The sequence below is a fragment of the Oncorhynchus clarkii genome, chromosome 5 (genome assembly GCF_045791955.1).
Source record: "Oncorhynchus clarkii lewisi isolate Uvic-CL-2024 chromosome 5, UVic_Ocla_1.0, whole genome shotgun sequence".
In the NCBI taxonomy this organism is placed as follows: Eukaryota; Metazoa; Chordata; class Actinopteri; order Salmoniformes; family Salmonidae; genus Oncorhynchus; species Oncorhynchus clarkii.
In genome coordinates this window covers 43,407,271-43,425,962 of record NC_092151.1, presented here as the reverse complement: position 1 = coordinate 43,425,962, position 18,692 = coordinate 43,407,271, and the positions used below count along the sequence as shown (strand labels likewise).

General features: G+C 40.0%; 1 protein-coding gene across 1 annotated transcript in view; it reads left to right on the top strand.

Moving 5' to 3' along the window:
• Positions 1-18,692, top strand: part of LOC139410049 (contactin-associated protein-like 4) — a 199,643-nt gene that overhangs the window by 50,685 nt on the left and 130,266 nt on the right. The window contains exons 3-4 of the mRNA XM_071155484.1: positions 10,061-10,254; positions 12,651-12,798. Of these exons, the coding sequence (XP_071011585.1) occupies positions 10,061-10,254; positions 12,651-12,798 (342 nt within the window). The remainder of the gene's footprint in view (positions 1-10,060; positions 10,255-12,650; positions 12,799-18,692) is intronic.

The following is an 18,692-nucleotide window of genomic DNA, read 5'->3' as shown; positions in this document are numbered from 1 at the left end:
AGGTGAGGTCAGTACAAATCAAATCAAATTTATTTATATAGCCCTTCGTACATCAGCTGATATCTCAAAGTGATGTACAGAAACCCAGCCTAAAACCCCAAACAGCAAGCAATGCAGGTGTAGAAGCACGGTGGCTAGGAAAAACTCCCTAGAAAGGCCAAAACCTAGGAAGAAACCTAGAGAGGAACCAGGCTATGTGGGGTGGCCAGTCCTCTTCTGGCTGTGCCGGGTGGTCGAATAATAATAAGGCAGAACAGTTGAAACTGGAGCAGCAGCACGGTCAGGTGGACTGGGGACAGCAAGGAGTCATCATGTCAGGTAGTCCTGGGGCATGGTCCTAGGGCTCAGGTCCTCCGAGAGAGAGAAAGAAAGAGAGAATTAGAGAGAGCATATGTGGGGTGGCCAGTCCTCTTCTGGCTGTGCCGGGTGGAGATTATAACAGAACATGGCCAAGGTGTTCAAATGTTCATAAATGACCAGCATGGTCGAATAATAATAAGGCAGAACAGTTGAAACTGGAGCAGCAGCACGGCCAGGTGGACTGGGGACAGCAAGGAGTCATCATGTCAGGTAGTCCTGGGGCAATGTCCTAGGGCTCAGGTGCTCCGAGAGAGATAAAGAAAGAGAGAATTAGAGAGAGCATATGTGGGGTTACAGATGCATCAAAGCTGGGACTGAGAGACTGAGAAACCACTTCTTTCTCAAGGCCATCAGACTGTTGAACAGCCATCCCTAACGCAGAGAGGCTTCTGCCTATATATAGACTTGAAATCATTGGCCACTTTAATAAACGGATGACTAGTCACCTTAATAATGCCACTTTAATAATGTTTAAATATCTTGCATTACTCATCTCATAAGTATATACTGTATTTTATACCATCTATTGCATCTTGCCTATGCCGCTCTGTCATTGCTCATCCATATATTTATATGTACAGTATATATTTCTATTCCATTCATTTGCTTAGATTTGTGTGTATTAGGTAGTTGTTGTTGAGCTGTTAGATTACATGTTTAGATATTGCAGCACTGTCGGAACTAGAAGCACAAGCAATTCGTTGCACTCGCAATAACATATGCTAACCATGTGTATGTGAGCAATAAAATTTGATTTGATTTGAAAGTTCACATGTTCCACATGTTTTTCTCCTGTGAAGTAGTTTCGTGCAACATACTGTATACCGCATGGCAAGCGGTACCGGAGCTCCAAGTCTAGGTCCAATAGGCTTCGAAACAGCTTCTACCCCCAAGCCATAAGACTCCTGAACATCTAATCAAACACCTACCCAGACTAATTGCCCCCCCCCACCCTCTTTACACCATGCTACTCTCTGTTGTTGTCATCTATGCGTAGTCACTTCAATAACTCTACCTACATGTACGTACTACCACAAACTAACCAGTGCCCCCTCACATTGACTCTGTACCGGTACTGACCTTAGAGATCCTTATTATTCTCTATGTGTAGTTAGGTCAGGCTGTGACTTGGGTGGGAAAATCTATGTTTTCTATTTCTTTGTGTTTTTTGGCTGAGTATGGTTCCCAATCAGAGGAAGCTGTCTATCGTTGTCTCTGATTGGGGATCATATAGAAGTTGTAATTTTCCTTTTTGGTTTTGTGGGATCTTATTTTCTGTATAGTTTATTTTTCCTTACAGAATTGTGCACTTTCGTCTTTGTTTGTTGCTTTAGGCATGACAAGCTTTACGTTCGGTTTATGTTCATTGTTTTTTCCCGGTGTTACGTTTTCAAATAAAGAGCGAATGTACGCCTACCACGCTGCACCTTGGTCCTCTCATTTATCATCCGAAGTCGAGCGTAACAGGTACCTGGTACAGGTACCCTGTTTATAGTCTCGCTATTGTTGTTTTACTGCTGCACTTTAATTACTTGTTACTTTTGTCTCTTATTATTTGTTTTTTTTAAACTGCATTGTTGGTTGGGGGCTAGTAAGTAAGCATTTCGTTGTAAGGTCTACTACACCTGTTGTATTAGGTGCATGTGACCAATAAAAATTTATTTTTGATTTGAGATTGACATTATAGAAATGTTACACTGTTTGGCTACAGCAAGTGCTGTAGGGTAAAATATTACACTTGTCACATTTTTTTGCTCACGGAAAACTTATGGTTAATTTAAGTGTTGATTTTAGAGAAAATATGATTTCCTACTGATATTGTTTCATGTGTTGATGTAAATGGGCAGCAGCACAGCGGTGGTTTAATGCCCACGTCCATGACACTTCATTAACCCTAATAACCATGCACAGCAGTGGTGGCCAGTGCCGTTTAAGATGAGGGAGGACGATATAACATTTTTGATGAGCATGGCCTTATTTCTACTACAGCATATTGGATGACTGCCATTCATATTCCATTCACCCAGCTCAATGTAACATCGATAGGTTTAGGCTACTACATGACTCAAATGTTCCTTATACCCATCATAAGATTGCTACAACCTAGCCTATGTATGAAAGTTTATAATTTAGGTGCAAATTTGAGTAATCAAGGTGACAGACATTGACATAATCTTGCCTGCATCTAGCTGATCTATGGTGTAATCATTAGTCCAACAGTTGCAAACGAGAGTTCTATTGGACAAATTCAGGTGTGTTTATCCCCGTTTCATTCTGTTTGCTTCCATTTAAGAAACTCTTTTCAACAGAATCAGCAGAAAGAATACACCCTTGTTCACATGCAAACACAGGTCACTTTCATAACAGCCATATACAAACAGCATGATCCCTTTAATCGCTTGATAATTCCATATCGCATCTATGCACTCTCCTCCTCTCACCTTTTCCCTTTGCTTGTGGATTTCAGTGCAGAACACATCAGCTCTCTGACCAGTCGAAAAAACCTTTCCAAGCTAAACCTTCATATCACAACCGCTAACCCTTACTCACAGCCTACATAGTTGTCACCATATTAGCTAACGTCAAGTCAACATAGCTACTAGAACTAATGCATTAGTAAACCCGCTACAATCATGTACAGTGTACAGTTAGCAAGCAGTTTAGCAGTTACACCGGTAGGCCCTGGTGGCAATGAATTAATAAAACCAAAAGCTTACCTTGACCTGGAAGAGTTTCCGTGTTGGATAGCCATAGCCAGCTAGGTAACATAGCATCTCTCTCTGATTTGAGCTGGGTGTTTCAGTAGGCTAAGCTGCATTCGCTAGCTAAGTACACTACCGTTCAAAAGTTTGGGGTCACTTAGAGATGTCCTTGTTTTTGAAGGAAAAGCACATTTATTGTCCATTAAATAAAATAAAATGGATCAGAAATACAGTGTACACATTGTTAATGTTGTAAATGACGATTGTACCTGGAAGCGGCTGTTTTTTTAATGGAATATCTACATAGGCGTACAGAGGCCCATTATCAGCAACCATCACTCCTGTGTTCCAATGGCACACTCTGTTAGCTAATCCAAGTTTATAATTTTAAAAGGCTAATTGATCATTAGCAAACCATTATGCAATTATGTTAGCACAGCTGAAAACTGTTGTTCTGATTAAAGAAGCAATAAAACTGGTCTTCTTTAGACTAGTTGAGTATCTGGAGCATCAGCATTTGTGGGTTCGATTACAGGTTCAAAATGGCCAGAAACAAATAACTTTCTTCTGGAACTCGTCAGTCTATTCTTGTTCTGAGAAATGAAGGCTATTCCATGTGAGAAATTGCCAAGAAACTGAAGATCTCGTACAACGCTGTACACTACTCCCTTCACAGAACACTGCAATCTGGCTCTAACCAGAATAGAAAGAGGAGTGGGATGCCCCATGAACATCTGAGCAAGAGGACAAGTACATTAGAGTGTATAGTTTGAGAAACAGATGCCTCACAAGTCCTCAACTAACAGCTTCCTTAAATAGTACCCGCAAAACACCAGTGTCAATGTCAGCAGTGAAGAGGCAACTACGGGATGCTGGCCTTCTAGGCAGAGTTCCTCTGTCCAATGTCTGTGTTCTTTTGCCCATCTTAATATTTTCTTGTAATTGGCCAGTCTGAGATGTGGCTTTTTCTTTGTAACTGCCTAGAAGGCCAGCATCCCGGAGTCGCCTCTTCACGGTTGACATTGAGACTGGTGTTTTGCGGGTACTATTTAAATTGAGGACTTGTGAGGCGTCTGTTTCTTAAACTAGACACTAGACACACAGTAACACTTGACATCAAGTCCAGATACATGTGTATACATGTCTACATGTGTAGTAATGTTGTAATGTTGATTATGACAATAGCAACATTGTTGTTACATAGGACTTTGGAAATTGCTTTATAATTGCATAATAATGGATAAATTACATAAGTGGAATAAGGAACAGTCACTATTAGCTCATTGCTTTGCAATTAAAATGCAATGACCAAAGTATTATGTAACAACATGCTAATAAACTTTTTCTCAAAGTAATTACAGTTTTATATCACAGGCACAACCACAGTTTAATGTTAAGTGTTACTGAGAATATGAACAGTTACAAAATATGGCTATTAAGTGTCAACAGGAAACTAAATATCCCAAAACTGCCTTCTTGAATCAACTACAGCCAATGTGTTTGAAACAAGAGCACTTACCCTCAGATGGAGAAGATGTTCAAAGTTGTTTTTCTAAGCATCCAACTTGCTGTTTTGTAATGTTTGCAAATGGCTTTGATTTACTGTGCAGTATGTTCAGGTATTGTAAAATGTATTGCAGCTTTTGACCTTTTCAATGACGTGTTGAAAGAGTCATGCAGTAGTTGAGCATCAAAACGTATTTATATACTCTACTAAAATATCAATGCAACATGTGAAGTGTTTGTCCCATTTTTCATGAGTTGAAATTAAAGATCTCAGAAATGTTCCATATGCACAAAAATATAATTTCTCAAATTCTGTGCACAAATTTGTTAACATCCTTATTATCATCCCTATTAGTGAGCATTTCTCATTTGCCAAGATAATCCATCCACCTGTCACGCCCTGGCCTTAGAAATCCTTTTTATTCTCTAATTTGGTTAGGTCAGGGTGTGATTTGAGTGGGCATTCTAGTTTGTCTGTTTCTTTGTTGGCTGGGTATGGTTCACAATCAGAGGCAGCTGTCTATCGTTGTCTCTGATTGGGAATCATACTTAGGCAGTCTTTTTCCCACCTCTGTTTGTGGGTAATTATTTGTTTTCTGTGTGTGTTTGTGTGCGCAACAGTTGCGTCACGTTCGGTTTCTGTTTACCTGTTGTTTTGTGAAGGTTTCACTTTATTAAAGATGTGGAACTACATGCACGCTGCGCCTTGGCTCATTTATGACAAGGAGTTTGAAGACTGTGAACGTGACACCACCTGACATGTGGCAAATCAAGAAGCTGATTTAACAGCATGATCATTACACAGTTGCCGCTTAATGCTGGGGACAATAAAAGGCCACTTAAAATATGCAGTTTTGTTACACAACACAATGCCACAGATGTCTCAAGTTTTGAGGGAGCGTGCAATTGGCATGCTGACTTCAGAAATTTCCAACAGAGCTGTTGCCAGATAATTGTATGTTAATTTCTCTACCATAAGCCACCTGCAACGTTGTTGTAGAGCATTTGGCAGTACATCCAAATGTCCATACAGCCATAGACCACGTGTAACCAGGACCTCCACATACGGCTTTTTCACCTGCGGGATCGTCTAAGGGAGGGGGAGGGGGTGTGCTGAGGATTATTTCTGTCTGTAATAAAGCGCTTTTGTGGAAAAAACATATTCTGATTGGCTGGGCCTGACTCCCCAGTGGGTGGGACTATGCCCTCCCAGGCCCACCCATGGTTGCGCCCTGCTCAGTCATGTGAAATCCATAGATTTGGCGCTAATGAATTTGACTGATTTCCTTCTATGAACTCTAACTCAGTAAAATCTTTGAAATTGTTGCATGTTGAGTTTATATTTTTGTTCAGTATACTTATCTTTACAAAATATCATTGGCTAATTAGTTTAACTTAATTTTGTACACCTGGGGCAATGGACATTAAAACCTCACATCAATCCCATTTTTCAATTTTTGCCTAAAATGACATACCCAAATCTAACTGTCTGTAGCTCAGGACCTGAAGCAAGGATATGCATATTCTTGATACTATTTGAAAGGAAACACTTTGAAGTTTGTGGAAATGTGAAATGAATGTTGGAGAAAATAACACATTAGATCTGGTAGAAGATAAAACAAAGAGAAACAATGCGTTTTTTGTACCGTCTTCGAAATGCAAGAATTTAAGCTTTCTGCACATATCAGACATGTCTATGTCCTAGGAAATGTTCATCTTACTTACAACCTCACGGTAATGACATTAGCCTACGTTAGCTTAACCGTCCCTTGGGGGGGGACACCGATCCTGTAGAGGTTGTTTAAGGAGAATTTATAAAATGTACAGATTGAAATGTATTGTGTAGCTCAAATATGATTGTCAGATAGATTGGAAAAGTTTAGGAGATTGTGTGTGCTCTATTAATTATATTTCTATTTTCAACATGACGTTCCAGATACAGCCCTGCCATTAATTGAAGGAAGCCAATCCAATAGTTTCAGAGAAGTAGTCACTTCCTGAGATATGTATTCAAATACTTTTTTTAGTTGTTACTTTCTGAGATCTTTATTCCAATAGTTTTAAAAAGTAGTAATTTTTGGGGATCTGTATTTAAAAATTTGTTGTTACCTCCAAAATAACTATTTGTTCCCCTGCAAATTTGTTTTACTTTTCAGAAAGTACAATTAAAACTATAGTTATCCCAGTTCTTCTTCCCAGCAGCCATGAATAGACACACGAGCCCTCCTGTTAAGAATTGCCCATTTTTAAGACAGAATAAAACACACGAATGTGTTAACTGCTTGTGAGAATGAGAGATAAAAACTGAGAAACGTGCTTCCAAATTGCACTCTGTCCCCTATAGAATGCCCTACTGTTGGTACTGTTGGTACCCTATACACTACTCTTGACCTGGGCCAGGGCCCATTTGGGATGAATACTCTGTCTTTGTCTTCTGTCTTTGTAGGTGGATTCCTTCCTGGTATTGTGTACTCTTCTACTCTTTGTTCCCCCCTGCATGTTGTCTATTCCATCGCCAGTATTGAGCAAAGGTCAATGTGTTTGCTCTCTGCCTCTCATCGCTGTGTCAATGGCAGCATCTGTCTGCTACTAAAGTTAAGTACTTATTCAACCTGGCCTTTCGCTGCCTCTCGTCCTAAATGCCAACACATACGGGCAGCGTGTTGTCTTGCCCCTGAACAGACAGACAGTATGAGTGGAACCAATAGGCGGTCATATAAACAATAAAAGTAGGATAATGAATATAAATAACTACCAACTCATTCACTTCGCATTCAGATAAGGAATGAAACATAGCTTAGTGTACAACATCTAAACATGTACATTGTGTGAGTGTATGTAGTATGTCCTAGATTATCTTTATCGTCCTTATTTAGTTTGCTGCAGGTGTGAGGTGCTGAAGGATGTAATTCAATAGAACCTTACATGTTGTCTACATAGTATGGGTATTGTGCTGGTGCACACTTTGGGAGAAGTGTGGAGAATCTGGTCCCTATGTCTCCTACCAGTTCCTGGAGAGTTTTTGCGTCAGCTTAGTTAGATGACATCGTCTTTGCAAATGTTAAGTGGCCTTTAACCTCTGTGTTTTTGTGTTGGTTACTTCAAAGGCTCTGTGTGTCTCTCTGTATAGAGTAAGGCCCACTGCAGGTTATTGGGACATTTCTATTCCCAGCTGCGGTGTGACTAGTTTCGGTCCTCTAGCTGTGTTGTGTCTTTGGGGCGGCCCTGCTGGAAGCCTGGGTACCTCCTCTAAACTCCTCTCTGCTCCCACTCCGTCCATCTGGTGTTGCCCGACTCAGCATTTTCTACTTCCCCTCTGTCACAGACATTAGCACACCTCTCATCCTGTGGTCCCTTCTTTCTCACGATGGTGTCTTCATTCTACAGTGCTATTTCATCACTCCTCCTCCTCCTCCTCCTCCTCCTCCTCCTCCTCCTCATGTCTCTCTTTGGCTACCCCCTCTCTCTCCCTCCTCCTGGCTCCTGCAGAAGCCAAAGACCTGTTCCTGTTCCACAGCCTGTTGTGTGGTTTCATGGAACAGGACACTTTGCTGATTCGATTGCTCTATTTTTTCTATCTACATTTACATTTGGTCGTTCAGCAGACGCTCTTATCCAGAACGTGCATTCAACTAAGGTAGGTAAGGTAAGACAACCATATATCACAGTCATTGCAAGTAGGGGATTGTCATTACATCTAGGGGATTGACTCTAAACCCTACTGCAGTCATACCCAGAGCTCCAGTTTGAGTGGTTACTTTATTTTGAATCCAATGATGTGACTTGAAATGTCACGGAGGACTTTTCTGCACATTTAAACCAGTCTGCTGCATCACTGGAGCTGCTCTGCTTTGTCATATGAATATAATTGTATCATGTGTTTGCTACTGGCAAATGGAGAGTGACTGCTTGCTCATATATGAGCCTTGAATACCAATGATACCTGAGAAGAATGTATCCCATGAGCACATCACCTGATGTTGGATCATTCTTCCTCGTTTTGCTACCAGCTCTGTAATGGATGTTGATGTGTTTAGGTTCAATGTCGTTGTGCAAGGCTGCTATATTCCCAGAGATGATATACAGTGCACTGTACAGAATCTGTTAATTGAATATGTACAGTGAGTATACAAAACATTCATTGACATAGACAGACCAGGTGAATCTAGGTGAAAGCTATGATCCCTTATAAATGTCACTTGTTACATCCACTTCAATCAGTGTAGATGAAGGGTTAATTGGAAAATCCGGTGTTTCTATGTCAAAGGTTTTTGTTATATTTCAGTCTTCTGTGATGTGTATATAAAGTGTAATATTGGGATGCAAACTAAAAATGGAATACATTTCAACTCTATATCTGACATGGTACAAGTGTCTTCTTTTTTTAAGCACATAACCACGTGTGTGAGGTGTATACTTTTGTTTTAAAGAAGATTTGTTTAAGACTACCAAGAAACACTCTCTGACCCTAATTTAGCACACTGCAGTAAAAGGTTATTAAAGTATGATTTTTTAAGCCTTGAGACAAATGAGACATGGATTGTGTATGTGTGCCATTCAGAGGGTGAATGGGAAAGACAAAACATTTAAGTGCCGTTGAACAGGGTATGGTAGTAGGTGCCAGGCTCACGGGTGCATTTTAATATTAGGAAGGTGTTCCTAATGTTTGGTTAATTCAGTGTATGTCATATGTGCTACAATACTATAGGATACTAGACTGCTACCAAACTGGAGTATGCACAACCTTATCGTATGCTGTTTGTGTTGACAGGTTTATCTAAAGCCCATTTGTTTCTTTTAAAAAAACGAAAGTCCATCCCCTGAGCTATAAGGTCACCCATATGTTAAAAACACACTTTCCCAAACGGTTTCCCTCAAAAGTGTATTGCTCCTCTCATAGAGTTGACAATATAATGATGGGCACCATCAGCGGGTTACCTGGCCTATTCACAGGGGGTCCGTGGGAAGACTCATAAGAATATAGACCTAACGATCAGTTGCACATGAGGGGGTACTTCAAGCAGAGCAAAATGTGCTTGGGGTAAAATGACCAAAAAACAGTTGAGAACCATTGAGTTATGTAATACTCAATGGTCACTCATAAACAAATACACATTATCACACTATCCTCCTCAAAGTTTATGCCTGTTCTTACAGGGTTTGTGATAACACTTTATTTTGACATGCCCCCTATGCTCAACAAACTACCGATAGACTATCATTGACAATAAGTTACATGATGTTGGATGTGTAACTATGCCTGTGCGTGTTCCTTCTGTCATAAGGCCGGTTTCCCAGACGCCTAGTCTTGGACTGAAAACCATTCTCAATGGAATCACCATTGGAAATGCTTTTAATGTCCACGATTAGGCTTAAACTTTGTCCGGGAAACTGCCCCTTTGTGTCTGTGTGTGTCTGTTCCTCTTCTCATAGAGTTAGTTTATAATGTATTGAGTTACCATATCTGGGATCCCTGTGTGTTTTTCCTTCAGGTGCCGGAGGCTGGGCTCCTGTAGAGTCTAATAAGTACCAGTGGTTGGAGGTGGACCTGGGGGAGCGAACGGAGATCACAGCCGTGGCCACGCAGGGTCGCTACGGCAGTTCAGACTGGGTCTCCTCCTTCCTCCTCATGTTCAGCGACACGGGACGCAACTGGAAACAGTACCGCCAGGAGGATAGCATCGGGGTAAGTCTCCGTGGGCAACCTTGACTAGTGTGCATTGTAGGTAATCATACCTGGAAGACAGTGTCAGGGTCAGGGGGCAACCTTGACTGGTTGAAGTCATTTAAACCAAGACAGCATTGGGGTGAGTCACTGAGCAAAGACCATATGGCTGCATCTGAAATTGCACCCTGTGGCACCCTTATGCTACGTTTGACCAGGGCTAGCCTCTGCTCCTAGGCTTCGCTCACGTTGTGGTGAGGTGAAAGCCTGCAGCAGAGGCTAGACCAGGGCCCATGGACTATGGTCAAAAGTAGTGCACTATATAGGAATAGGGTGCCATTTCAGACGCTGCCATGTACACCATGTAGCCAAACTCTCAAATAGCCTCATAAGCGTCCTTTCACTGTCAATGAATAATAGATGAATCACTGGAAGGCAGGAAAAGCCCAGCTTAGCTCTATATTGTTGGCTGAGAGAATTGTTGGATATAGCTGCATTTTAGTGGGTTGCCATCCTTGTTATGTGCTTTTTTTACTAAATAGCATTCTGTTAATTTTAGCTGACATGAGGAAGAGAGAATTAAAAAGATTGTCAAAAAGAAAATTCTGATTTCACAACATATGTGCATACAGTCCTCTTCTGTACTCACAGTTTGACAACGCATATTTTGAAGTACTTGGCATCACATTTCTACACATTCTCATCAATCCTAAGAACCTCTTAGAGGGTTTTAAACTCTAGTTGACAGCAGGAGTCTACTATCAGTACCAGTCACAAGTCCTGGTACGTGTTTTTTGTTTCCTCAGACCGGGCTTAATAAGTTTGAGTTTAAGGGATGAGTGTTATTCTCTTTCTCTTCTATGAGCGAAGGCTTGTCTGACGGGGGCAGGCGTTGGAGGGATTTGCACCTTGACTCAGGCATATTTCAAAGGGACACCTCCCTCCCGGAGCAAATGAGATGCACTTATGGGAACACACACACACACACAAATAAGATGCAGCTTACTGAGCTTTCTTAGCAGAAAACAGTGGAATTTGTTGGGCTTAACATTTTGCTTCACCAGACGCACGGCTCATCCGCTCTCTTCAAAGACGATGATGATGCTGCTTCTCAGCCCTCCAAATTATGCAACAACACTATACAGGTGTGACAAGCTTGTAGCGTCATACCCAAGAACACTTGAGGCTGTAATCGCTGCCAAAGGTGCAGAAAGTACTGAGTAAAGGGTCTGAATACTTATGTAAATGTGATATTTCAGTTTCTAAAAACCTGTTTTTGCTTTGTCATTATGGGGTGTTCTGTGTAGATTGATGAGGGAAAAAAACGATTTAATACATTTTAGAATAAGGCTGTTAACGTAACAAAATGTGGAAACTTTCCGAATGCACTTTATCGTCTCCCCTAGCCAACATGAAAGGGAGCTACTGGCCTGGCTCTTGTCTATCTCACAATAATAGTTAGGACGTTAACAGTGTTAATTGGGTATTTCACCCTTATTTTAGCGTGTGAACCACCAATTAACTGGAGTGTCAACTTCAAAGGTAGGATGGAAAACTCCTAGGGGATGAACCCATTATTTATCCATCTTAATGAGAGACAGGGGCTGTGTCCCAAATGGTACCATGTTCCGTATTTAGTGCACTACTTTTGACCAGGGACCATACACAGCACTAGTCAAAAGTAGTACACTAAATAGGTAATAGCATTCCATTTGGGACACGGCCAGGGAACAGGAGGAGAGGACAAATAATAGAACACAATACTGCTATGTAATATGTGCATGTCTTATTAGAAACATAAGTTAGGATCAGAGAGGTTAACGACGCTCATTACTCAAATAGTAGACCTAAGTATTTGCCAGCAAACATGAGACGGAAAGAGCATCAGTATTACATTTCTTATTAATCTCATCAGTAACAAACCCCTTTCAGAACCCACTTTATCAATGTGGCCACATGCTCTTCTCAATAGGTGGAGGCAAAGCTATTGGGAGCATTCATCAGTGTGGGAGTATCTATTTTTATTTCATGAAAAAAAAGTGGGTTTGCCAAAGCAGTGGAGGAGGGTGGAAGGAGCTGTAGGAGGACAGGATTATTGTAATGGCTGGAATGGAATGGTATCAAACACGTCAAACATATGGAAAGCACATGTCTGTCTCAGTTCCATGAATTCCATTCCAGCCATTACAAGTTGCCCGTCCTCCTATATCTCTTCCTACCAGCCTCCTCTGACCCAAAGAAGAAAAACAATCATATCATACAGTGGTAAATCAGGTAGTGCATATGGTAACTCCTTATTTGGATAGTCCCAAATAGACGGTTTGTAGATGTTCAACTAACTGTCAACAACATTTCAATGAACTATCCATTAACCCTAACCCTCTCTGTATATTTGTGCCCTCTTTGTGTTTCTCCAGGCATTCACTGGAAACAGCAATGCAGACAGTGTGGTGCAGTTCAAACTGCAGCAGCCAGTCTTTGCCAGGTTCCTACGGTTACTTCCTCTAGACTGGAACCCTAACGGGAGGATAGGCCTGAGGCTGGAGGCCTATGGATGCCCTTACAGTAAGTACAACCAGGGGGCGTGGACAGGACATCATTTCCTTATTGCAATGAGATTACTCTAATCTGGTTGTATTGATGTCATTGCAACCAGTTTTGCCCCCAGGGTATTTTTTCCATTATTAAACTAGGAAAGAAACTACTGTAGGTGTACATGTACTAACAGCTTTTTTCTTAAGATGAGCCAACAAACAATATGCGAAAGTTGAATCTATTTTATTTTCACTGTTGTCATTTCTGTCTCGCACAGACATATGCATACTCTGGCAGCTAGGCCTCTGTTTCTCCCTCAGTCCAACAACCTATCCCTGGATTGTTTTTTAATCAGTCCACCATGTAGAGTGATGATTTATGAGTTGTATTACATTAATATATGAATTGTTTTTTTGTTCTTTTTGTAGGTGGCACTAGTGGGAGGAAATGTATTATGAAATAAATGAGAGAGGACAGAGTGGATGTGTTTTGATATGTTATATTTTGTTTTGAATGAATATACGTGAGAACAGATGGTTTCACTCTCAAAACAATTAGTGTCCAGGGTTTGTTTATACTTATTGATAGTGAATTTATCTGACTTTTGGGTATGGAATTACAATCTGGAATTTTTTGTTTTAAACATTCAGTGAGTGCTACCCGTGCTATAATTGTTCTACAGCCCAATTCAAATAAATTGTTGTATTTGGTCATTTTTCTGTAATGACCATGTAATCAGTAACCATGTAAAGTAAATGCCAGGGAAGTAGCCTTGTAAAACAGTGTTACAGAAATTACAATATATTATACACTGAGTTTACCAAACATTAGGAACACCTTCCTATTGAGTTGCAACCCCCACTTTTGCCCTCAGAACATCCTCAATGTATCGGGGCATGAACTCTACAAGGTGTCGATAGCGTTCCACAGGGATGCTGGCCCATGTTGACTCCAATGCTTCCCCCAGTTGTGTCAAGTTGGTTGGATGTCCTTTTGGTAGTGGACCATTCTTGATACACACGGAAAACTGTTGAGCGAGAAAAACCCAGCAGCGTTGCAGTTGTTGACACAAACCTGTTTTGTCTTGTCCATCCATTTATCTCAAGGCTTAAAAATCCTTATTTAAACTGCCTCATCCCCTTCATCAACACCGACTGAAGTGGATTTAACAAGTGACATCAATAAGGGATTATAGATTTCATCTGGATTCATCTGGTCAGTCAATGACATGGAAAGATCAAGTGTTCGTATTGTTTACAGCAGTATACTCAGTGTATATTAAAGTATGTACGGCAGTGATTTGAACACCCCAGCCAGAGGCCATTCTGAGCCCCCCCCACCTCAAAATAATAGGGATTTATTTATAGTAAAGACATGTCATTGAACTGTAAAGTGCCATGAACATAACCAGTCATGATGTTCTCATCTGATTGTCAAACAAATCACTTCAGATCTCTTCGCACGTTCATCCAAAATAATTCCAGCATCCGAACAGGACACTGGCAAACTTTCGTTCAATTTGCAAGTGGCTGAAAATATCTCACCATAGAAAGCAACCGAGCAAGCGACACAGCACCCCTCTGTTTTATTAAATGTAGCCCATGTATCTGATGCTGGCTGGACAAAAAAAGTATGACATTTTTGGCCAGGCAGCATCCGATACATGGGCTACGCCAGAGTTCCCCAAAGTCGGTCCGCGGGACCCGAAGTGCTTGAAGAATTTTAAAAAGAATAATATACAAATATTGTACAATCCAGGTATGCAAAGCTCTTAGAGGTTTACCAAGAAAGACTCACATCTATAATCACTGCCAACGGTAACATATTATATTTTAAACATTTGCATGTAGTCAATCTAGGTCTTTAATGTCCTTGTTTTAAAAGAACAATCCTGTATATATTTCTTAACTTATGGGGTTGAATACTTATCTAATCAACATATATTCGTTTTATTTTTCATATTTTTTTTTACAAAGGTTGTATTTTTTTCCCCACTTTGACATTACAGCGTATTGTGTAGATCGTTGACAAAAAAATTACAATTAAGTCCATTTTAATCCCATGTTGTAACACAACAAAATGTGGAAAAAGTCAAGGGGTGTGTAACGGCAGATTTCCTCCTCTTCGTCTGAAGAGGAGTAAGGATCGGACCAAGATGTGGCGTGGTAAGTGTTCATGACGAATTTTAATAAGAAAAGCCTGAACACTATGAAATACAAAACAATAAATGATAACATGAAATAAACCAAACCGAAACAGTCCTGTGTGGCACAAACACTGACACAGGAAACAAACACCCACAAACCAACAGTGAAACCCAGGCTACCTAGGTATGATTCTCAATCAGAGACAACTAACGACACCTGCCTCTGATTGAGAACCATACTAGGCCGAAACAGAAACCCAAACATAAAAACACCGAACATAGACTGCCTACCCCAACTCACGCCCTGACCATACTAAATAAAGACAAAACAAAGGAAAATAAAGGTCAGAACGTGACAGGGTGTGAATACTTTCTGAAGTCACTTTGTCCTTTGCCTGTGCCTTGACAACGATGTCAGTATTATCAGCAGCACCTGTCTTTTTACTGAAGAAATGCGTATTCTATCCCCCTAAAGTCTAAGGGCCCAGGGCTGGGTTTCTAGTAAACTAGCATAAGGAATTGTTTTAATATACCAAGGATCATTTAGCTATTGAAATTTGAATGTTGGACCCTGTAGGTATACAAACTCGCTCTCTCTCTAATTCAATTCAATTTAAGGGGCTTTATTGGCATGGGAAACATATGTTTACATTGCCAAAGCAAGTGAAATAGATAATAAACACAAGTGAAAAAAAGAACAGTGAATGTTACATTCACAAAAGTTCCTAAAGAATAAAGACATTTCAAATGTCATATTATGTCTATACACAGTTTTGTAAGGATGTACAAATAGTTAAAGTACAAAAGGGAAAATACATAAACATAAATATAGGATGTATTTACAATGGGGTTTGTTCTTCACTGGTTCATACACTGCATTTGAGGAACAGTGGGAAAGTAATTCTACTTTGAAAGTTGATAAACTTGTAACCTCACCTTTTGAGAAATTTGCCCTATAATGTTTTGAGAAATTTGCCTTAAACTGGAGAGCTCTTCTTTGTCTACACCCATTCAGCATCATTCACACCCTCTTAAGCTTTAGCCCCCACCCAAACTTTGACCATTTTACTCGCCCTAGCAGAGCTGGTTAGGCTATTTTTATATTATCCAGAGCGTTGGTGACTGTAACTGTGCTGCTGGCAACAATTTAATTACGCTTTTTAGCCGACATTTACCGGCCACATTCAATGGGTGTTTAGCATTCATAAATGTATCAGTTAATCTGCACTCTGGCACACAGATGAGAGTGCTCTGAAATCGGAGTAGGTGAATTTACCAACGCACCCGAAATGGTTACTTGCATAGTGGAGTCTTTTGTTAAGACATGTAGCTAGCTAGCTAGCTAAACAATGAACCATAACCCCAACTCATGACATTACTACCCTGCATGAATTCTCAAGTAGCTAACCAACCAGTTTTAATGTTAGCTAGCTAATATTAGGCTATAATTAGCCAAGCAAATGGCTCTGAGATACAAATAATAAGACCATACACGTAACGTTAACTAGTGAGCCAGCCAGCTAGCTAACAGTCCACTTGAATGCAATCCGGAGATTAGTGTTTTCTCCATATTCTTAGCTATCATACTCGAATTCCACTTATTTCTACTTCCAGAAAGTGGAGAGCAACACAGTTTTACTACGCAATTCATTAAAAAAAGCTGCATTTTTACAGGATTACCAACACATACTGACCAGCTCAAATCCGACCAATCCAAACTCATCTCTCGGCATTTCCAGCCCACTCATTACCTCAGCCAATCATAGCTAGCGGGAAGGTTTCTGTCTTTTTCTGTGGCTAAACCAACTAGGCTCGTAATTTAACATTTTTTTTTTTACAGATGGCATACAAGTTTGTTATTAAGGCACATGAAAGTTCACATGTTCGAGAAGGCATTTCTGCCAAAAAACGCATTTGTCACATTCGTCGTAACAAGGAGACCAAGGCGCAGCGGGATTGGAATACATTCGCCTTTTATTAAAACGAAGAACACTTAAACAAACTAACAAAACAACAAAACGAACATGACACTATAAACAACTAGTGCTGACATGCAACTACACAGAGACAATAACCCATAAAACCAAAATGGAAAATGACGATAAACAGCTGTCTCTGATTGGGAACCAATTCAGGCCACCATAGACCTACATATACCTAGACATAACAAAACCCCATAGATATACAAAAAACCCTAGACAAGACTAAAACACACATACCACCCTCGTCATACCCTGACCTAACCAAAATAATAAAGAAAACAAAGATAACTAAGGTCAGGGCGTGACAGTATTTGGATTAAAAAAAAATCTCCAGGTTCTTTTCTCTGTAGGTGATGGCTTTTGGGAATCGCTTCCTTTTAGGTACTTGTAGAATTATGAAGTCTATTTTCTGGATTTTTATCATTACCGGGTATCGGCCTAATTCTACTCTGCATTAATTATTTAGTGTTTTACGTTGTACACGGAGGATATTTTTGCAGTCTCAATTTGGTGTTTGTCTCATTTTGTCCATTTTGTCCTGCAGTTCATTCAATGAAATTGGAGAATCCACTGGGCTCTGGTAGTTTTTAATAGTTGATTCTAAGACTTGTATTTGATCATGATATGATTTTGCTGTTTGTGCTTTGTTATAGAGCCAATAAGACTGGATAAGTGGTTTTTCCATACATCTGGATAAATAACTATTCGTGTTGTTTGTTTAGAGTTTTCAAATTTTTCAAATAAGTGGTTATATTCTATGGATTCTTCAATTACATTGACCTGATTTCTGACGTGCTGTTCCTTCTTTTTCCATGGTGTATTTCTGTATTGTTTTAGTAGTTCACAATAGTGAAGGCGTAGGCTCAGGTTTTCTCGGTCTCTATGTCAAATCATATCAAATTGTATTGGTCACATGCAGATGTTATTGCGAGTGTAGCGAAATGCTTGTGCTTCTAGTGCCAACAGTTCAGCAATATCTAACATGTAATCTAACAATTCCACAACAACAACCTAGTACACACAAATCTAAGTAAAATAATGGAATAAGAATATGTACAAATGAATATATGGATAAGCAATGCCAGAGCGGCATAGGCAAGATGCAATAGATGGTATATAAAATACATGGTATATAAAATACAGTACATACACTTCCGCTCAAAAGTTGGGGGTGACTTAAAAATATCCTGGTTTTTGAAAGAGAAGCACATTTTTTGTAAAATAATGACATCAAATTGAACTGCATTCGCTAGCTAAGTGCACTACCGTTCAAAAGTTTGGGGTCACTTAGAGATGTCCTTGTTTTTGAAGGAAAAGCATTTATTGTCCATCAAATTGATCAGAAATACAGTGTAGACATTGTTAATGTTGTAAATGACTATTGTAGCTGGAAATGGCAGATATTTTATGGAATGTCTACATAGGCGTAGAGAGGCCCATTATCATCAACATCACTCCTGTGTTCTAATGGCACGATGTGTTAGCTAATCCAAGTTTATAATTTTAAAAGGCTAATTGATCAATAGAAAACCCTGTTTGTAATTATGTTAGCACAGCTGAAAACTGTTGTCCTGAATAAAGAAGCAATAAAACTGGCCTTTAGACTAGTTGTGTATCTGGAGCATCAGCATTTGTGGGTTCGATTACAGGCTCAAAATGTCTAGAAACAAAGTTATTTCTTCTCAGTCTATTCTTGTTCTGAGAAATGAAGGCTATTCCATGTGAGACATTTCCAAGAATCTGAATATCTCGTACAACGCTGTGTACTATTCCCTTCACAGAACAGTGCAAACTGG